Source organism: Helianthus annuus, chromosome 11 (genome assembly GCF_002127325.2).
Source record: "Helianthus annuus cultivar XRQ/B chromosome 11, HanXRQr2.0-SUNRISE, whole genome shotgun sequence".
Taxonomy (NCBI): Eukaryota; Viridiplantae; Streptophyta; class Magnoliopsida; order Asterales; family Asteraceae; genus Helianthus; species Helianthus annuus.
Window position 1 is genome coordinate 181,148,350 of NC_035443.2, and position 22,273 is coordinate 181,170,622.

General features: G+C 36.2%; 2 protein-coding genes across 3 annotated transcripts; both read right to left on the minus strand.

The window, feature by feature from the left end:
• Nucleotides 1-1,021: 1,021 nt before the first annotated feature.
• On the minus strand, nucleotides 1,022-6,209 carry LOC110891345 (histone deacetylase HDT1). Its single transcript, XM_022139033.2, has 10 exons — nucleotides 6,070-6,209; nucleotides 4,818-4,888; nucleotides 4,513-4,736; nucleotides 3,987-4,003; nucleotides 3,845-3,889; nucleotides 3,174-3,313; nucleotides 2,997-3,056; nucleotides 1,860-1,950; nucleotides 1,407-1,536; nucleotides 1,022-1,306 (listed from the first exon to the last, which is right to left on the minus strand). Exons 1-10 carry the CDS (start codon nucleotides 6,080-6,082, stop codon nucleotides 1,252-1,254), a joined length of 846 nt encoding a protein of 281 aa, XP_021994725.1. The 5' UTR covers nucleotides 6,083-6,209; the 3' UTR covers nucleotides 1,022-1,251.
• A 4,402-nt stretch (nucleotides 6,210-10,611) lies between these two features.
• LOC110891346 (serine/threonine-protein kinase CTR1) lies at nucleotides 10,612-19,266 on the minus strand. 2 transcript variants are annotated; one of them, XM_022139036.2, is made up of 15 exons: nucleotides 18,559-19,266; nucleotides 17,324-17,634; nucleotides 16,759-16,903; nucleotides 16,559-16,662; nucleotides 15,831-16,033; nucleotides 15,575-15,715; nucleotides 14,803-14,843; nucleotides 14,043-14,114; nucleotides 13,849-13,949; nucleotides 13,152-13,236; nucleotides 12,664-12,762; nucleotides 12,435-12,503; nucleotides 11,914-12,045; nucleotides 11,181-11,275; nucleotides 10,612-10,898 (listed from the first exon to the last, which is right to left on the minus strand). In XM_022139036.2, the coding sequence occupies exons 1-15, from the start codon at nucleotides 19,075-19,077 to the stop codon at nucleotides 10,832-10,834; spliced, it is 2,184 nt and encodes a 727-aa protein (XP_021994728.1). In that variant the 5' UTR covers nucleotides 19,078-19,266; the 3' UTR covers nucleotides 10,612-10,831. The 2 variants fall into 2 exon arrangements, with proteins under 2 accessions (XP_021994728.1, XP_021994726.1); XM_022139034.2 differs by having other exon boundaries at nucleotides 15,575-15,751.
• Nucleotides 19,267-22,273: the final 3,007 nt, after the last annotated feature.

Sequence of the window (22,273 nt, forward strand, 5' to 3'; positions counted from 1 at the left end):
ATAGAAAACCTAGACAAAGCTTATTAAGATTTCCAAATTGCACTAATATAAAAATCACAAAGCTAATTAAGACTCATTAATACCAAGCATATAAAATTACTCATGAATATAAATACCTTACTAGCCAATGATCTCTTGAGAGATGCAAGTTCAACTCCCATTTGGTGCAGAGTGAGACACTGGTGGACAATGATAGAAGACCCAAGGAAACCTGGGTTGGATCCTTGAGCCAAACATGTTTCATCAGTAATTTCATCATGGTGCCTATGGGCGGGTGGGTTACCAGGCTTTCCCCGGAAGGGAAATTGGCCTGTAATAATCCCACCTCAGAATATTCCCCCCACTAGTCCCACTTTTCACATATTTTTCCTACAATGGTCCCCCGTTAAAAAAACTTAACGGAGTTAAGCTTTTTTTTCCAAATTACAAACAGATTTTTAAGGGCTTTTGATTAGAACGACGATACGAATCCATTGATGTAAAACTTGCCTCGAAACGGTGCTTCAAATGATGAAAACGACACTTCAATTCGGGTGTTTAAATTTCCAATTAACCAAAATCAAGTCACTTGGAACACCATTTCGAAGTAAGTTTTACATCAATGGACTCGTATCATCGTTCTGATCAAAAGCCCTAAAAACCTGTTTGCAATTTGGAAAAAAACTTAACTCCGTTAAGTTTTTAACGGCAAACCACTGTAGGAAAAATAGGTGAAAAGTGAGACTAGTGGGGGAAATATTCTGAGGTGGGATTATTAATGGCCAATAAGGTATAGGTGGGATTATTAAAAGCCAATTCCACTCCACGTAATTGGCGGTGGACTTGGGCTACTCTCGGAGTACTCCATTTGTGATACCCCGAGAGTGCTCAGGATTAATTCTATTCGCCGTTCAAAAAAAATATAATACCTTGCTACATCTCATCATGTTGCAACCAGACATTGAACATTGCTTCTTTTTGCTGGATGATTCATGCTTAGTTATACTCTCAATTGCACACTCAAAAATAAGAGTCAAGAGAATCAAGACCCAAAATCAAGCAACAGATGTTGCGGATAAAAACAAAATTAGCACAGAAATCCAACTTGTGATGGTAGCACAATTGCCTTTCAAAATCCACAACAATTCCAAAACAAAATATGAAGGAAAAAAAAAACTACTTAATTAAAACTACTAGCCAATAGCCACACTCATTCTTGAAGAAACATCAACTATTTCATCCATCATCCAGCCAACAACCAGTTTCACACTTCTACTTGTGTTTCGCCTGGTTGTGAGATTGAAGAGCCATATCTGTTTTAAAGTTCCTACAAACAAATCAACAACAAAATATAAATCATGCTTTTCCGTACAATTTTTCGATAAAAAAACGTTCAAAAATTGAGAAATAATATAAAAAAGTTTTACCTGTTGCAAGGCTTGCAAGAAAACGCACCACCAGAAGCAGAAGCCGGGCTTTCATTCGATTTGTTTGCTGGAGTCTTACCCTGCTTTGAAGGATGAGGTGTTGCTACATGCACTCCCCCTTTCTTACCATCTGTCACAAATATTTATAATAACATGTAATTAAAATAAAAAAAATAAAATAACAGTTTTCAGCATTTAGGGCTGTAAACAAACCAAACGTTCAGCGAACAATTCATGAACCACTAGACGGGAAGCTCGTTTGTGTTCGTTCGGACAGAAAATTTCGTTCGTTTCGTTAAATGAACGAACATGAACAAAGATCACATTCGTTCATTATGTTCGTGAACGTTCGGTAACGTGTTCGTCAACAATTTGCACACACACATTTCTTAACTAAAAGATTAGGTTCGTTTGCAACCCTATCAGCATTCTTTGATTATTTCAGATTTATACCTGTTTTCTGAGGGGTGACCAATTTTGCCTTTTTCTCGTTTGCAGGGGTTTTGATAGCAGACTCATTCGATCTCTTCTTTCCAGATTGTGGCTATAATTATTATTAATAAAGATAATAAGTCAAACGAATAATAATTATAAAAAAAATTAGAGTTAAATATCATTTTAGTCCCTGTGGTTTGGGCTGTTTTGCCAGTTTAGTCCAAAGGTTCCATTTTTTGCATGTGGGTCCAAGAAGGTTTCACCATAGTTATCAAAGGCGCGAAGCGCACTCTAGGCGCATAGGCACTGATTAGGGCCTAGGCGATAGGCACAAATAAAGCGTGCGCCCGAGAAAAAAAAAAGTGATAAGGTAGTAGATAATTCAAAAAATAAAAAACAGCTATTTATAATTTATATATGTATTTATAATGTTAATTTTATACTTTTTATGTATAAATTAAAAAGTTTAAGGACCAAATGTAAACTACTGAAGGTACAGGGGGTTAAATGTTTAAATACACAAACAAGTTTTACACTTTTTAAGTAAAAAAATACAAGTTTTAGGGACTGAATATAAACTAGGGAAAGATAAGAGGGGTTAAATGTTTAAATACCTAAACTTATTTAAAACCCTAAAAGCCTAGCACACTCATGAACGCAGCCGCTCTCTTCTTCTTCTTCCTGGTTTCCGGCTGAAAGCAGCACCGTCGCCGGAATTAAATACGCATGGGATGAAATAAGCTGCGCTATTATTACCTAGGGACTATAAGCGCAGTAAATGCGAGTCGCCCGGAAAAAGCGCCTAGGCGCCAAAAGCGCTCGCTTTTGATAACTATGGGTTTCACCATTGCCATTTTAGTCCGCTGGGTTAACTTCATCCATAATTTCTGTTAACGGGAAAGGCAATTCGGTCATTTTATATGGCCGAATTGCCTTTCTAGTTCACATAATTACATATAAAATGATCGAATTACCCTTCTCGTTAACAGAAAAAATGGATGAAGTTAACCCAGTGGACTAAAATGGCAACGATGAAACCTTTTTGGACCCATAGACGAAAAATGAAACCTTTGGACTAAACTGGCAAAATGACCCAAACCACAGGGACTAAAATGACATTTAACTCAAAAAATTATAAGAAATAACCTCACTAACCTTCTGTGGAGTCTCTTCCGCCTCATCACTATCGTCTTCGCTGTCAGAGTCCTCATCATCCTAAAAGAGAAACAAGTATGAACACACTTAAAACTCCACATCAGATAGATTTCATAACCGGATAGTTAAAAGTTGCGTAACTAAAATAATGTGCGCGTTAATGTAAGAAATACATACCTCATCTGAATCTCCAGACATCGAATCATCTTCATCGGAGTCGGAATCGTCTTTTTCGGGTTCCACGATCTTTACCTTTTGTTTATTATCTTTCTTGTTAGCCGCCACTGTGTTCTCTTCTTTCTTAGCATCCTGCTTGCCTGCAAGCCAACATAAACGTTATTACTACAGTCCAACCGAATAGTTATAATCTTTTATAAGGCTGCGAACGAACACATGTTCGTTTGTTAAGAAATATATATATGTGTTCACGAACTGTTCATGAGCACTTACCGAACTAGATTTTATGTTCAGGTTTGTTTGTCAAGGAAATGAATGTGTCCGTGTTCGTTTGTTAGTTATTGGGAACGAACGTTGATGAACACAAACAATACACGACACTCATTAAATATTTTATTTGTCGGAGTTTTGAAATATTTAATTTAAATAAAATATAAAAACTAAATTCACCAATGAACTATCGAACACAATCGAACATAAACAAACGCGTTACCAAACGTTCGCAAACATAAATTAACTAACGTGGCCTTCGTTCATGTTCGTTCATTTAACTAAATGAACAAAATTTCTTGTTCGTGTTCGTTTTCACGAACTGATCGCTGAACGATTGGTTTGTTTGCAACCCTAATCTTTTAGATCTTTTGTAAACCAAAACATAACCAAATTTATACCATTAGGAACTGGAAGTTCAAGAGCATCTTCTTCCTCGTCAGAATCTAAACAAAACAACAAATATATAACAATTAACAAAAAAATTAAAAATTAAATAAAAAATACATACTGCAAAACTGCTAATGTATACAGTATACTTACCAATATCTTCATCATCAGTGATCACACGACACAACGGCAAGTGAGTCAAGAAGTCAAACAACACCCAACTTCTATATTAACATAATTACAAACAAAAACAGATAGAAAATTAAAGAGTTAAATGCCATTTTAGTCCCTGTGGTTTGGGTCATTTTGCCAGTTTAGTCCAAAGGTTTCATTTTTAACCTGTGGGTCCAAAAAGGTTTCACAGTTGCCATTTTAGTCCACTGGGTTAATTTCATCCGTTTTTTCTGTTAACGAGAAGGCCAATTCGGTCATTTTATATGGTTGAATTGCCCTTTTAGTTAACAGAATTACATACAAAATGACCAAATTGGCCTTCTCGTTAACAGAAAAAATGGATGAAGTTAACCCAGTGAACTAAAATGGCAACTGTAAAACCTTTTTGGACCCACAGGTTAAAAATGAAACCTTTGGACTAAACTGGCAAAATGGCCCAAACCATAGGGACTAAAATGGCATTTAACTCAAAATTAAAATAAAGATTTAAATGCGTGAAGGATATGATGGCCCATCAATAGGTTGGTCAGCTTTGTATCCGTAAAAGAACACACTGCCGTTTTTCCAGTTGTGAGAAATCTGAAAGTCTTTGTCGAACACCAAATCGAACAGTTGTTGCGGCAACTTCTCGGAATTAAGTGTTCCAAGAACAAGTTTTTTGCCGTCAACGTTGACGTATAAGCAAACAGAGTCACTTGATTTAGTATTCTTGATTTCTCCAAGACAAGCCTATGCATCAAAATCGTTTATATGATTATATATTCAATGCAACCGAAGGAACATTTCACATTGTATGAAACTATTTTATACCTGTGAAAGATGCAGAACTTTTCCTTCGCCAAGGTTTACCTTGAGTGGCTGACCACTTTTAACCTCCACACCTGCAAATTACGCTCTCGATTTCATATGCTGACCACTAATCAATTTCTACAAAACTTTATAAATCTAAAAACGCCAATGTTCATAGGGAAGTAAACAAGCCAAGCTGCTCGTGAGCTACTCAAAATTCGTTTGCTAAAAGATTGAATCTAGCCGAGTCTAAACAAACCAAGCTGCTCGTGAGCTACTCAAAATTTGTTTGCTAAAAGATTGAATCTAGCCGAGTCCTTGGCTTAAAAGAGCGTGAAGCGCACAAAAACTACAAGGTCTAAAATCAAAGCGCGAAGCGCAAATCGCAAAAGCAGTGGGCTTTTCGTACGTGAGGCGCAAGGTGCTTATATATTTTTTTATATATATCCTATAGGCTTTTAGCATCCCTTACCCAAAATATAGCGATAAATAAGGTTTGTATATGATTCAATGTATAAATCATAAAATGTACAACCATTTTAGCTGCATGCATAACACTTTAATGCACAAAAACACCTGTACAAAAAGTGCGCGGCGCCTCAGTGTGATTTTTTTCCAAAAAAGCTCGCTTTTTGTGTGCTTTTTGTATGCTTTTTGTACAAAGCTCACTTTATATCACACAAGGCGCAGCTCTTTGCGCCTAGGGTCGCTTTGCGCTTAAGCGCACTTTTTTAAACCAAGGCCGAGTCTAAACGAGCTCAAGCCTAAAAATAAGCTTGCTGTGTAAACAAGCCAGAGACCGAGCTGGCTTGCGAGCCTACATATACAATTATTACTAATATGTTGAATACTATAATAATTAACTAATATATATTATGTTTTACATATAAAAAACGATAAACAACGTATATATAATATAATATAATATAATAATGAATAAGCCAAGCAAGCTTGAAAAACTTATTTTAGGTCTCACAAATTAAACAAGACGATCTTGAGGCTCGGTTCGGCTAGTTTACACCCCTAATTGCTGACCACAGATTATGCATTTACAAAACTTATTATGCAAATGTTAATAAGATGCTAACATAACATTCCTTGTTATATTCTTCTACACAATCGTTCCGATATTATTCTAACCTAATTAATTATTATATCCGCTAATTTCTAAAACAAACAACAACGAAGCACATAAGATAAAACCAGAATAAGAAACACAATACACACGGAAATCATGTACGCAATATCAGGAAAAAGAAGATGAAGATTTTACCCCAAAACTCCATTGTTGCAGAAGGAAGATTCGAGAGAGAATGTTAGCGGCAGAGGGGTGTGTTTGTTTGAGTGGAAAAAAAACGTTAGGGTTTTGGAAGAAAAGAGTGTTATTATAAAGAGAGAGCGGGATGGAGGTGTGATATGCTACATCGCAGACCACCCTTACATTTAAATAAAAAACCATTTGAGAAAAATGCAATTTGCGTCCCTGTGGTATGTCCCATACATCAACTTGCGTCCCTAAATTAAATTTTTGGATGTTTGAGCCCCTGACCTTATAAATTCATAACACTTTGAGTCCCTGCCGTCAGTTTGACTGTTAGAGGCAGGGGTAAGACCGTCTTTTGACATATATTAATAACACTTTGCGTCCCTATGGTATGAGTGAAATATCAAGCTGAGCCCCTATATTTATTTTTTGCTTTTTTCTTAAGAAATCTAATATCTATTAAATTAACTCTTTTATATAATAATTAAATGTATCATATATATATATATATATATATATCAAAGATCCACAAGCAATTAGGTTATATTCATTCGATAACAAAAGACCGTAACGTACAGACTCGATAACAAAAGACCGTAACGTACAGACTCGATGACAAAAGACCGTAACGTACAGACTCGATAACAAAAGATCGAAACATACAAATAGAGACAAAACGTCAAAGATCCACAAGCAATTGTGGATCTTTGCTGACGGGTGCACTTCGGAATGAAGCCGATATGAATGAATATAACCCGAGTGGCCGATATGAAATTCCAGAGCTCGCTGATTACATATCTGCCGCTGGGGTTATGAATATAACCCCAGCGGCAGATACGTAATCAGCGAGCTCTGGAATTTCATATCTGCCACTGGGGTTATATTCATTCATATGAATGAGTGTTACCCAACGGTAGATATAAAATTCCAGAGCTCACTAATTACGTATCTGCCACTGGGGTTGTGTTCATTCATTCATTGATATGAATGAATATAACCCGAGTGGCCGATATGAAATTCCAGAGCTCGCTGATTACATATCTGCCACTGGAGTTATATTCATTCATATCAATGACTTCCTTGTGTGCACCGCGCCATCCAGAGCTCGATGATTACATATCTCGCCTTCGTAGTTGGTGTTTTGAGTATCTTTACATCCGCAGCCATTCTGTACAATTAGAAACACATTCAAACCAAAACACATTCTGTACATTCAAACCAACTAATCACATTCAAACCAACTCTCTGTTCATTCAAACCAACTAAACACATTCAAACACTAATCACATTCAAACCAACTAAACACACTCTGTTCATTCAAACCAACTAAACACATTCTGTACATTCAAACCAACTAAACACATTCAAACACTAATCACATTCAAACCAACTAAACACATTCTGTACATTCAAACCAACTAAACACATTCAAACCCTAAACACATTCAAACACATTCAAAATGAGGAACCCTAATAACACATTCAAACACATTCAAAATGAGGAACCCAAAATCAACCCTCTGTTTTTCAAAATCAACCCAAAATCATCAAATGTTACCCAAAATCAAACCCAAAAACATCGAATGGAACCCAAAATCAAACCCAACATCAACGCTCTGTTTTTTCACAATATAAACACATAAACACATCGAATATAACCCCCCTCTGTTTTTTCAAAATCAACCAAAATCATCAAATGTTACCCAAAATCAAACCCAGAATCATCGAATGGAACCCAAAATCAAACCCAGAATCAACGCTATGTTTTTTTCACAATATAAACACATTAACACATAGAATGACAGCATGAAGATGAACCTGATCGATGATGAAGATGAACCTGATCGATGAAGAACCTGATCGAAGATGATGAAGATGAACCTGATCGGCTGTTGTTGATGATGAATTTATTGGGAAAATGCGAGCTGCTGTTGATGATGATGATGATGCGAGCTGCTGTTGTTTTATAATGATGATCTTTGGGAGTTGAGATGGAGATAATGAATCATCAGTGTTTATAATAAAGAGTGGGGGTATTATGGACTTTTCACAATAGGTAAACGGTCAAACTGACGGAATATAAACGGCAGGGACTCATCCTGTTATGAATTTATAAGGTCAGGGGCTCAAACATCCAAAAATTTAATTTAGGGACGCAAGTTGATGTATGGGACATACCACAGGGACGCAAATTGCATTTTTCTCAAACCATTTTTAAATTGTGTTTTTAGCAAGGTTAGAGTTAGTCGTTAGTCGTCCGATGTCCGGTGAGGACGTGAGGTGCAGACTAGTGACTACTTGGGATTAATCAAATCGGGGACTTTATATGTAATTTTCAGTAGCTAGGTTTTAACTCTAACTCAACTTAATTTTTTAAGTATATAAGATTAATTGTTGGAATTCATATGGTTTGGTTAGAAAATTGGCGGAATTTAGATGTTTTGGCTGGAATATACAGTTTTTTGCCGGAATCTGGCCGGAATCGTTGATTTTTGGCTGGCCGACTAGGCCCGACTAGCGATTAATGGACTGATTAACGAAAAATTACTCAGTTACTGGTCGACTAGCGATTAATTGCCGACTAGTCAGTTTTAGATGAGGGTATTATGTGTTCTATGAGTTGCACTTAAAAAATATATTAATGGCTAAACTTGCATATCATGAGAATTGAATGAAACCTCCTACTACCCTAAAGTATATCTAACTCATTAACACTATAGGGCTATTCTAACCTTCTAGAGTAGCCCAGTTGGCCAGCCTCACCCAGCCTCTTCTTGAGGTCACCGGTTCGATTCCCGGCAATGCCCTAATGGGGTGTTGGGGCTCTTCACCGTGGGTAATCACCGCCAGGCAGCTATGGGGCTAAGCTAGCTTGCGGAGTTGCAATACTCCGGCGGATGGGAGGTCCGTGCAACTACCCCCCCCCCACCCCCACCCACACACTATAGGGCTATTCCCAAATGGATATTTGCACTTAATAAATGTATGATCATTTAGTTTGTTAACTCATATTAAATAAATACAAAACGTTGTTTCTCTTTTTCGTCCCTTTATTTTTTTCGAGTTAATTACATAGTTAGTCCCTGTGATTTACACAAAATAACAATCTAAGGTACTAATAGTTTAAAATCACATCATGTGGTACTAACTTTCCATTTTTTAACATGTGAGGGTATTAACGTTAATCCCCTGTTAACTATTAGTACCTCAGATTGTTAGTTTGTGTAAACCACAATGACTAACTATGTAACTAACTATGTAATTAATACCCTCACATGTTAAAAAATAAAAGATTAGTACCTCAAGATGTGATTTTAAACTATTAGTAGCTTAGATTGTTATTTTGTATAAACCATAGATAATAACTATGTAATTAACTTTTTTTTTTCTCTCCAATTTTTTATAGACTACAGGAATAATGGACCTATAATTCAATATACACATACACATGTGCATAACTGCATATATTGTAGAGACATGTGCCTGTTTACAAAATATTATAAATAAACCTGTTTTTATATTTCAAGTTTTTTACCTGTTTAAGAACATAATGAATCTTTAGTCCAAGGCTTTGCCACACAAGCATTCCATAATCATTTTGTTTGTTCCAATCATTATGTAAACGAACATGAACGATCACTATGCTTTGCGCTTTCTTGGAACAACTCTTGGCAGCCCAAAATAATCCCGGATCCACCCAGAACAGATTAACCCAAAATCGTTTAACCTGAATTTTAATTGGATATGTCTTTGGTTTATAAGAGTTAATTACATAGTTAGTCCTTGTGGTTTGCACAAAATAACATACTTAGGTACTAATAGTTTAAAATCACCTTCTAAGGTATTAACTTTTCATTTTGTAACGTTTGGAGGTATTAACTTCTAGGGTATTAACATAGTTAGTCCTTGTGGTTTGCACAAAATAACATACTTAGGTGTTAAAAGAATGTGATTTTAAGCCTACAAATAACATTAATACCTCCAAACGTTACAAAATGAAAAGTTAATAACCTAGAATGTGATTTTAAACTATTAGTACCTAAGTATGTTACTTTGGGTAAACCACAGGGACTAACTATGTAATTAACTCGGTTTATAATATAGCATCCACAAACCAAAGAAACCCGAAACCTGACAGATTAACATTCATTTATTCACAACAAAGGTGTAAACAAACCAAACCACTAGTGGGCTAAATTGGAGATTCTTCAAAAAATAGCTAGAGCTCAAGCTTTATATATCATTTTTTATTCGAATCGCCAGTCTAAATGAGACTATTACGTATGTGAATAAAATAGTATTTATAGATTATTTAATTATATGATAACATGTAAAACCAGCTAAATAACAGAACTTATGTTGCATGCATAATTATAGTATAAATATCTACAAAGTACAATTATATATACATAAAAATAATTAAATAGTAAACATGTCGAACTTGAGCTTTGGAAATAAGCTTAAAACAAGTCAAGTTCATGTTCTCTTAGGTCAACGAACCGATAGACCATCTTGTTTACTTGCAAATACAAGGGTTTAGCATAGCGGGTGTAATTTACAAAACGGTCTTTGTGGTTTACCAAAAATTACGAACATCATTTACACAGTTCATTTATTACAATGTTTTCTGTTACTAATTTTATAAATAACTAACGCTTTATACATACTTAAGAAAATTATATTATCAAACTAACACTCTAAAGCTTGAAATAAAATTAGTAAGAAGAATCTATATATCTGCACAATTGACACCAAAGCATTCTGCATACCATCATTGGCATTCAAATGGTTCCAAAGATTTCATGATATTGAAAAACGAAGGCCGCTTCGACGGGTCACTGCAACATCAACATTTTATCAATATGTCAAATAGACGGGTCGACCCAAAACACTTTGTCGAAAATAAATAATTCTTTTACCAAATAGTTAGTGTCAAATATGTGTTGGAATTTATACTATTTCAATGGTAATCTAACTTTTTGAATAAAATGATTTTGACCCATTCTTTTTAGTCAAGTTGTTTCAACCCATTTGACCATTCACGGGAATTGACTGAAATCGCCACCTCTACTTAAAATATATAGAAAAATCACAAAAAATGAAAATATATTCGAACTCACGGTGCCCAACAGGCTTGGATCAAGGCTGCCACTTGGCGATTTACATAGTGAGGGATGTCTAGCCTTTTGTGGTGACAGACTACTGCGGTCACAACCTACAATAAGAAATAAAAACAAAATGCATAAAAATTGTTTTATTTCCTGTTTTCTTCCCCTAATCTATAAGACTAGGGGTGTTAAATGACGCGAGCCACTCGATAACAGCTTGCTTAGCTTGAATCAAGTTGAGCTTAGGTTCACTAGACTCACGGAATTAAATGAGCCTACTATTTATATAATTTTTATTTCGCAATTAAATATGTATTTATTTATATCATATATAATAAAGTACACGGATAGTCCCTATGGTTTTCTAAAATTTTGGATTTGGTCCCTACCTTTCCAAAAGTACACGGATGGTACTGCTGGTTTGCACTTTGTAACGCATTTAGTCCCAACCAATAATAAATGCGTTACAAAGTGCAAACCACAGGGACCATCCATGTACTTTTGGAAAGCTAGGGACCAAATCCAAAATTTTGAAAACCCACTGGGACTCTCCGTGTACTTTAATCTATATAATATTATTATATATAGTTATGATTAAAATAGTTAAAAAAATATATATGTTATGTTATATACAAAAATTGTAACTATAAATATGGATAAACAAAATAATTACGAGCCAGCTTCGAGCTCGGGCTCGGCTCGGCTTATTTACACGCTTATCTAAGACTAATTATCAATGGCAGACCTGACCAGCACTTAGATTACTCCAAGGCATTTGTAAAGTAGCAAGCTCCCACAAAATAACACCGAAGCTATAAACGTCTGATTTCTCATTTGATGGCTCATTTGATAGGACTTCGGGTGCCATCCACTGGGGCTGTTATTATTATGATAAATAAACATAACTATATGAACATAAATTATAATTAGAGTTAATTACTGTTTTCGTCCATGTGGTTTGTCAAAAATCACTATTTCAGTCCATTAGTTTAAAAACTGTGATTTCAGTCCCTGTGGTTTCACTTTCGTAACCATTTCAGTTCGCCTTGTAACCATTTCAGTCTATGTACTAACAGAATAAATGGATTGAAATGGTTACGAAAGTGAAACCACATGGACTGAAATGGTTACGAAAGTGAAACCACAGGGACTGAAATCGCAATTTTTAAACTAATGGACTGAAATAGTGATTTTTGACAAACCACAGGGATAAAAACAGTAATTAACTCTTATAATTAATTAGTAATTGTGTAAAAAAGAACTCACAGTTCCTGCTCCTGATTTGGATGACAGATATGTATTTGCTTTTAAACGCGATAGGCCAAAATCAGCTACCTGAACAATAAATAAAAAACAACACGAGTATATATTATGTGACCAGTATTATAAAGTCAATACAAGACAGTTTTTATACAGCATCATTAATATTCCAAAATTGCATGAATACAAAACCAAGAAAAATAAATAATAGCGAAAAGAAAAGATTCTTTTTTACCTTCACGGTATAGTTTTTGTCGACTAAAAGATTGGGAGATTTCAAATCGCGGTGAACGATCGGAGGATTGCGTTTATGAAGATAGTTCATTCCTTTTGCCTATATAAAAAAGCAGGTCATTATGTTATGAGTTAATTACTGTTTTCGTCCTTGTGGTTTGTCAAAAATCACTATTTCAGTCCATTAGTTTAGAAATTGCGATTTCAGTCCCTGTGGTTTCACTTTCGTAACCATTTCAATCCATTTATTCTGTTAAGTACAGGGACTGAAATGGTTACGAAAGTGAAACCACGGGGACTGAAATCGCAATTTTTAAGCTAATGGACTGAAATAGTGATTTTTGACAAACCACAGGGACGGAAACAATAATTAACTCTTATATTATATACTTATATAGAATGCTGATATATGATCATAATTATTCATTTATTATGCACCCAAAGGATCATAATTATTCATTTATTATATCCTTATTTAACAATTATTACCACATCGAAAGCCATCCTCAGCCGAAGCCGCTCGTCCAATATCCTTTTTGGACCAGCTTTGTGCAAAAGGCTAAACAAACTACCTCTAAAATACAAAACATATATCATAACGTTAGGCCATTATACAATAATAGAGTAAAGTACACGGATGGTCACTGTGGTTTATCAAAATTTTGGATTTGATCCCTAGCTTTCCAAAAGTACATGGATGGTCCTTGTGGTTTGCACTTTGTAACGCATTTAGTCCCTAACTTGGAACTGCTAAAACCGTTAGATTTGTTGGCTGGGGACTAAATGCGTTACAAAGTGCAAACCACAGGGACCGTCCATGTACTTATGAAAGACCAAATCCAATATTTTGGTAAACCACAGGGACCATCCGTGTACTTTACTATACAAATTAAAAGAGTCAAGTAAGAAAATTAAGCTAAAAGAGGAATGGCTTAATGCCTTAATGGGTCTAACGGGTCGATAAGTCACCCAAAGTCCTGTCTTTAGTGCATTGAGTCTCCTAAATTGTTTTTACTGTTATTACTGTAACAATATTGTTTTTGTAATCATAATTAGTGCGCTAATTGCTGGTCTAATAAAAATGTGGCATTAGCCCGCAATTGTTTATATTATTAGAAAATGAACAAAAAGGTGTTTGCAAATCAACCCGTCCATCTTGCCACCTGTACATAATGGTGAAGCCAACCTTGGTAAATATTCGGTGACTATCGAAAGATTTGGGGGCTGGGTTACGATCCCCATAAAAAGAACGATATTTGGATGCTGCAAGCGTCTCATTATTGCAACCTAAAATAATTGGCAGAATAAAGCGACAATGACTAAATAGTATATACGTAATTTCAACAAAAAAGTAATCATTTATAACGGGAAATTTCTTGCCTCACGCCAGAACTCGTTAAATCTCCCAGGATGAAAATCTTGCTCCAAGGAAAGTGTCTTTACAGCAACATCCTGCAAGTAATTAACCATGATTCGAATTTAGTAGGCCTATAAAGATCTTATATACAATAATAAACAAAAAAAAATCCCCGAAAAAAATAAACATTCATTCACATAGTACTCATTTGCAACTTTTCAACGCATAATGGTGTTGTACCTCATGCTTAGGGTGTTTTTCAAAAAAAAAAAAGATATTTTTTACTTTTAACCAAGAAGTTTTCATCTTTTGCAATTTAACCTCACAACTTTTTTTACTTTCAACTTGGGTCCCTTACACTTTTCATCTTACGCAAATTTCCGTTTTACGTTCCTTTCTATATTTTGCGAGTTAACACATCGCAGCATGCGTGTGTGGTTCAACGTTTTTACGTTTCGCTTTACATTTTGTTATAAATTTTGCGAGTTACAATTTGTTATAAATTTTGCGAGTTAACACAATGCAACGTGCATGTGTGTTTCAGCGTTTTTACGTCTATTTTTCCCGTTTGATAGGTTCGTCGCAACGCGCGGATCTTAGATCGACTTAGTTATTTTTTTTTCTATGTTTTGCGTTTCGGTCTAATTTTTCGCATTAACACGCCGCAACTTCAGTGTTGGTGGTCGACGGCGATGGTGTGACATTGGTGCTATTTGGCACGCTTTTACGCTTAACATAATAAAGTAAAAAAAACATAGAAAAAAAGAGTGTGCAACTACTTACTTCTCCATTCCAATCAGCACGACGAACAATACCGAAAGAACCTGAAAATCCACACAGTGAGTCAGTGAATGTGAATAATTGGTTGATTTGACCCATTTACTTCTAAATAATTGGTCAATTTGGGTTATGTTTTATCTCTAACAGGTCAAGTGGGTATAATTTGAAAAAAAAAAAAAAAAAAAAACCTCAAAAGAAAATGGGTCAAATGGGTGAAACAGTTTGAAAGTCACCCAATGCAATAACCTCCAAAATCATTTTATTCATTAAAAACTAGATACTTATTAAAATAAGAGTAAATTACACGAATGGTCCCTGTGGTTTACCAAAAATTTGGATTTGGTCCCTATCTTTCCAAAAGTACACGGATAGTCCCTGCGATTTGCACTTTGTAACGCATTTAGTCCTCAACTTTTCCAAAAGTACATGAATGGTCCCTGTGGTTTTCATTTTGTAACGCATTTAGCCCCTAAGTTGGACCTGCTGAAACCTTTAGATTAGTTGGCTGGGGACTAATTGCGTTACAAAGTGCAAACCATAGGGACCATCTGTGTACTTTTGAAAAGCTAGGGACCAAATCCAAAAATATGGTAAACCACATGGACCATCCGTGTACTTTACTCTTAAAATAATGTGGACTTTGTAATCGTATTAGACACGCTAATTATTTCTATAAAAATTGGACAAACATTGTTAACAAACAAATTTTATCCGTACTAACAAATTTACCCATTTTGACAACCGGCCCACCCATCCAAATCAGAAACAAGCTCACCTTCTCCGATTTTCTCTTTCAAAACCATATCGGTCCATGGAATGTCGAAAACATCAACATCGGGGGGAATTCTATCTGGCACGATCTCCACCCTTAGATTAGATAAGCCGACATGTGATTGGTCATCTGTATGTCTAATTTCTGGCATATGTTGTAAAGCAGAATCTTCAAATGATGCTATGATTATAAGCAACAATACAACATTAAAAAAAACAAAATTAAATATATAAAATGGGAATGTTTCTTAGAAACTTGCCAGTGGATGGATCTTCAAACACCAGATTTAACGAGTCACGAAAGTACCGTTTGGCAAGTGACTCAAAACTAACAGTCGAGTTGATATTTTTAAAATGTGGAAAATGCAATGGGGAAAATATCGAGATTGAACATGGACCGTTGATTAATGAGTCGGGCTCATAGAGACAACCGGGGTTTCCGATCAAATCAACAAGGAACTCCCTGCAATGAAAATTGGAATTCAATCTAGCCATAAAAACACAAAATCTGTACATACACAAAGTTTGTAGTGACATTTAAAGATTAAATTGAAGAGTAAAATGCCAATTTCGTCCCTGAGGTTTGGCCAATTTTGCGACTTTCGTCCAAAGGTTTAAAATCTTGCCCTTTTCATTCAGTTCGTTAACTCCATCCATTTTTCTTCGTTAAGTTAGGGGTATTTCCGTCTTTTTATTAGCTTAAAGGGCAATTAGGTCTAATGGATTCGGTCAGGGGTATTTTAAATGCTTGTACATAAAGTGCAAAAGTCTGAATTGCCCTTTAAGTTAACAAAAAAAGACGAAAAATACCCCTGACTTAATGGAGAAAAATGGATGGAGTTCACGAGCCGGATGAAAATGCCAAGATTTCAAACCTTTTGGATCCATATGCGTAAAAACAAACCTTTGGACGAAAGTTGCAAAACTGGCCAAACCTCAGGGACGAAATTGACATTTTACTCTTAAATGAACAAACAATAAAGCTTACTTATTGATGTCAACACGAACTAGACAAGATGATGCATCATCGCTTTTACAGTATTTGCAACCTTTGGCTATTCGACATGGTAAGTTAATGGTATCAGCTAAGACCTATATGTGGCATAATATAAGACATGAAAAAAAACAATAAAAATTTTAATATAAATATTTAACGATAATGGCAACAAAAGAAAATATATAACATACTTTAAATAATAAAGCGCGGTGCCTGCAAAGGCCTATAGATAGGCTACCAATGGGAAGTGTGACTGATTCTAGACGCTTCTTGAGTTCATGACTGCACGTTTTCCACAACGGAACCAATTCACTTTCTCCATTTAAAGCTGCACCTCTTGTGAACATAACAAAGTTAATTTGTAAGATAGTACATAAGATGCTAACATTTGTGGACTATGAAAACATGTTCAAAAGTTGTTATGGTAGTTTCAATATTTAGTAATTGAGTAAAGTACACGGATGGTCCCGGTGGTTTACCAAAATTTTGGATTTGGTCCATAGCTTTCCAAAGGTACAAGGATGGTCCCTGTGGTTTGCACTTTGTAGCGCATTTTAGCATGTCCAAGTTAGGGACTAAATGCGTTACAAAGTGCAAACCACAAGGACCATTTGTGTCCTTTTGGAAAACTAGGGACTTAATCCAGAATTTTGGTAAGCCACAGGGACCATCCGTCTACTTTACTTAAAACTCACTATTTGGTAGTTTACCCAAGTCAAATGTTTTGAGTTGTTATACCATGAGCTACATTCTCACCCCATTTGATGGCAAACGAGTCGTGCAAGTTGGTTGACAACCTCAGTTGTAGTGAGTCTGGTGACCCTATTACTGAAGATGCTATGAATCTGGTTCTGAAGTTGCCTGAGGTTGGGATCAGTATGTCGGTCAATCACGGTAACTTCTAATGAAGATTCGGTCCCGGAATTAAGTGATTTTAATGATTCGAGTGATGGAATTTGTCCACTTTCTTGTGGATTAGTGCATACATTCCATATGTATGGGTACATTCCATGAATAAAGTAGAATCCATCCGGTACCTTGTCAAAGTAAGATAAGCAGCCATTTGCCTGATACATGATAACCATAAAGAGTATTGAGTTTGTTGAGTTAGATGATTCAAAAGTGTGCATTTGACCTTGGATTAAAAAAGCGTGAGGCACTCTGTAGCGTTTTGGTACCAAAACCCAAGGTGCGCGCATCATGTACGTGAGGCGCGCATCTTACAGCCTAAACTGCATATCTCTCGTTCGTATGTTTTACACATAAACCTAATTATCAAGTAAACCTTTCATAATTCCTGTACCCCTTAGTTTTTTTTACATATAAACCTCCTACGATACGTTGATACCTAACTTTGATCAATTTTGACCTAGAACTACTAGAGGCATGATGTGTTGGCGTGCCTTTTTAAACTAAGCATTTGACAACCTTATTACTCTATGTTAGCATTGAATAGCTCATTCACAAGATTAGGGACGTAAACGAGCCAAGCCCAAGATTGACTATGCTCAGGCTTAGCTCGATTTAATAATGATAGCTCGAGCTCGGTTTGTGGTTGTTTTTCAAGCTGGAGCTCGGCTCGTTTATTAAACAGGCTTATTTATAGGCCTAAGCTCAAACTCGTTTAAGCTCGGCTTGATTTGAGCTTTTAACAAGCCGATCTCATTCACAATAATCTAGGGATGTAAACGAGTTGGCTCATTTAATCTATGAGAGCTCTACCTTCGCTTAGCTCATGAGTAGTTTTCCAAGCTTGAGTTCGGCTCGTTTAGTAAACAAACTTATTTTTAGGCCCGAACTCGTTTAAGCTCAGCTCGATTGAGCTTTTAACGAGCTGATCTCAAGCAGCTCACAAACAACTTACACTCGCTGACTCGCAACACTCATGGTGCTTATCATCTAACAAATTAGTACAAATCACCAAATATAATCATAAAACCTAACAATTACAGCATAAAACACACACATATCTCATTATCTCAATCACATACCCAAAATCTATGCGCCAAAGCTTCCGGAGAACACACAGATGACCTAGCTCTTACACTTTCATCCACCACAGGCTCCAGCAAATTAGGATCATCACCACAACTAGCTTCCGACGAAAGCCGTAACGCCAAAGCTAACTGCAACTGATAACCTTCCTCCGTCTGTTGCGCCCAGCTTTTCAACGATTTATACACTCCACCACTAAAACCGTCATCTCCGCCGCTAAAACCGTCATCTCCGCCTCTAAAACCGTCATCTCCGCCGCTAAAACCGTCACCTCCGCCGTCAGTCAACTGAACATAACCACCGCAATCGCCACCGGTCATCGCACCTGAAAACGAACTCTCAGCGTAACTGCTACCGCTAGATTGTCTCGGAAACTCAACAACCGACGCCGTAACCGCCGTCGTAACCGCCGTATGACGATTCTGCTGCATCAGATTGTGATCGATTATGAAGTTCGATGATTCGTATCCACTAATTGGAGACAATAAGGTGTAATTTGACCGTTTTGCAAGCATTTTGATGAGTGAAAATGGTGATTTTGTTCAATTAATCAACCATTGGACTGGAGATTCGGTGGTTGTTTTCAGTTGTGAAAGAGGGAAGGGGGGATGTTTCTGAAGGGTATAAATGTAAATATTTGGACTTTTGTGGGTTGTTTGAAGCAGAGAATGTCCCGCTTCCGTTGTTTACGGGATACGATTTACGAGTGGAGTGGACCAAGTAGGCAAGTAGTGTCAAAATATGAATTTGATATTTTGATGGGAAAGAGTAAATTACTTTTTTTTAGCATGTGTGTTTTAGTGGTCGGAAAGCGTTACACTTTGTATCGTTGTGTTACTTCGATAATAGGTGTACTGTTTGACTTGTGGGTGTTATCGTAATCTCATCCTTAGGGGGTGGGGGTGGTCACTAGTGATAGAATTCTATCACTCACAAACACCCAATCAAGTTCCGCCATGTCATGAACCATTTTTTCATCACTCACAACCTTTTTTGGTGACAATTGTCATCACTCACCACCACACCCAAAAATTTCCCCCCAACCAACAATTACCCTCACAAAATTAACACCATCACGCGTTGAAGAATTCACGTGTTGAAGTTGTATGGTGGCGGTGGGGAGTTTGAGTTCGTCACGCGTTATAATGTGTATCACGGTGCTATAACACACCACCCCTCCTCCTCTTATACACTATGTATATTATGAATCCGTAATCCTTGAATTTGTATGATCGTTTTGGTTAACGTTCTTGTGCAAAACCTAAAATCCCAAATTACAAGTTGTCGAACCGAAATGAACCCAATTGCTTGATCAATTGAAATCACTGAATTCGAAACCTCACGTTCGTGTTATGGCTGGTGGATTAACGTTTTTGTTTGTTTACAGCGGGTCATCCAACATTTTTCTCACTGAAAGTTAACCATGGGGCTAGTCATCCAAAAATGGTAAGACAAACTTCATTGGATAGTGTTAATATTGATGAAAAATGATCATTTATGGTACAGGGTTATTTGTTTGGGTACAAATTCTTTAGGTTCGATTCCAAGTTTAGCTAGTGGTGAAGGGTTTGAGGGGTAAATTTGTAACTTGACGAGGTTCGCTCAAAAACAGAATAAAAGGCACATTAAGCCCACTTGTCTTTGAGTAGTTTGAATCTCAAGGAAAACGACCAAAGACTCTTTGTCTATTTGGTTTGATTTTTTCAACATACCACTAGGACCCAAGTTGATTTTTCGTCCACGTGATTTGGTTTGCTGAGATTAACTATTTAAAAATTGCCAAAACAGTACTAATTGTTTCATTTTTGTTTCAATTAGCCCCACCTTCGTTAACCTCATCAAGATCATCTTAAATTTTTGGTATAGACTAAAACACCCCTCGGTTAAAAAAACAGTATATATTAAAGTAAAAACAAGAAAAATACATAAATTAAAGAAAAACGTTTTAACCCCAACACAAGATCACACAGCCACCACTTATCGGCTACCCACTATCACGAAACAACCGTCACCGTCTCTGGTGACCCAAACACTCTCTCGTTGATTTTGAAAAGGTTTTGTACTAGCTAAAGAATCGGAGAACGGGGATTGGGGGTGACAAAGATGATAAGTGTTCGCCTGCACCCTTTGGTTACTCACAGCATATGGATACCTTATATTTGGCTACAAATTCGGTCGTATTTGAAGCAAATTGATTGTTTGAGGTCTATACGGTTGCAAACATTTTACATTTTGAAAAATCAGATTTAATAATTTGGTTCCAATGTTTCAAATACCCGTATGTATCGTCAGTAATACCGGTGAAACCAGATACCAGACATGGGCTTGGTAGCAAAAAGGCTGGTAAAACTAGAATACGGTATTTGTTATGTGCCGCATGTTGAGTTTGTTATACTGGTTCAAACCGTTGAATCGGTTTGCAAAATCTTCAAATTTGATTTTTATATGAGTAAACTGCCATTTTGGTCCCTGAGGTTTGGTCACTTTTGACACTTTAGTCCAAAACTCAAACATTTTGCATCTAGGTCCCTGTGGTTTCAGTTTTATTGCCATTTTGGTTCAAAAATGAAATCAGGTCATATTTATCTTATAAAATACTGCAATTCTGTCATCCTCCTTGGGGCAAATCAGATCATATTTGTCTTATAAAATCTGGTATTTATTTATAAAAAAGAAATGACCATTTTGCTTCTGCGGAAAATGACAAAATAGCAGGATTTTATAAGACAAATATGAACTGATTTCATTTTTGGACCAAAATAGCAATAAAACTGAAACCACAGGGACCCAGATGCAAAAGGTTTCAGTTTTGGACTAAAGTGGCAAAAATGAACAAACCACAGGGACTAAAATGGCAGTTTACTCTTTTTATATTTTATTAAATTTTTAAATTAAGATAATAACCGACCTTCCGTATTTTCAATAATTAACCTAGTGTTCCCAGTTTCAACGTACGCTACCCACCACCTTCCAATCTTCTATATTCCATCATGAATTTAATGTTTTTAACACTCCAAAATATTGTACACTTTTTGTTTAAAAAGCTTTGTTGGAAAATTAAGTACTTTCGGGTTACTATTGATTTTATTATGGATAAACTTTTGGATTATTTTTTATTATGAAATGAAATATTGGATTTTAATAATCCTAACTATTCGCACTTTACCACTAACAGTCACAACTTAAAAAAAAAAACACTGCCAATCCCAGCTATTAACATATTGGCCTCTAATGGACCCTGACTGACAGAATCCTAACGCCGTTAGTCTCCAGTCGCAGGGAAAACATTTTTTTGCCAGAAAAGGTTCCTAAAGGTTCGATGTAAGGTTACAAAGAGGTTTTGGACGAAAATGTTGAGTTTTCCGGCCAAAAATAAGTTTTCCGACAAAAAAAAAAAAAGTTTTCCGACGACCTCAATAATTGAGGCTTTTGCTAGAAAAAAGGTCCATAAAAGTCCGTAATAAGGTTACAAAGAGGTTTGGGATGAAAAATGTTGTTTTCCGGCTAAAAAGGATTTTTCCAGCCAAAAACGTCTTTTCCCGCGATTGGAGACTAATGTCATTAGGGTTCTGTTAGTTAGGGTCCATTGGAGACCAACGTCGTTAGGGTTCTGTTAGTTAAGGTCCATTGGAGACCAATATGTTAATAGTTGAGATTACTAATGATTATTTTTTAAGTTGGGACTGTTAGCGGCCAACGACAAATAGTTGG

What these genes read in the sequence shown, in the direction of transcription:
- LOC110891346 (XM_022139034.2), bottom strand. Translation starts at nt 19,077, where the DNA reads ATGCTTGCAAAACGGTCAAATTACACCTTATTGTCTCCAATTAGTGGA. An exon ending in CTTTGGCGCATAGATTTTGG is followed by an intron (nt 17,635 to 18,558) that starts GTATGTGATTGA and finishes ATCATGTATCAG; the next exon opens with GCAAATGGCTGCTTATCTTA. An exon ending in GTTCGTGTTGACATCAATAA is followed by an intron (nt 16,034 to 16,558) that starts GTAAGCTTTATT and finishes TTTTCATTGCAG; the next exon opens with GGAGTTCCTTGTTGATTTGA.
- LOC110891345 (XM_022139033.2), bottom strand. An exon ending in AAGTTCTGCATCTTTCACAG is followed by an intron (nt 4,737 to 4,817) that starts GTATAAAATAGT and finishes TTTGATGCATAG; the next exon opens with GCTTGTCTTGGAGAAATCAA. An exon ending in GGTCACCCCTCAGAAAACAG is followed by an intron (nt 1,537 to 1,859) that starts GTATAAATCTGA and finishes TATTTGTGACAG; the next exon opens with ATGGTAAGAAAGGGGGAGTG.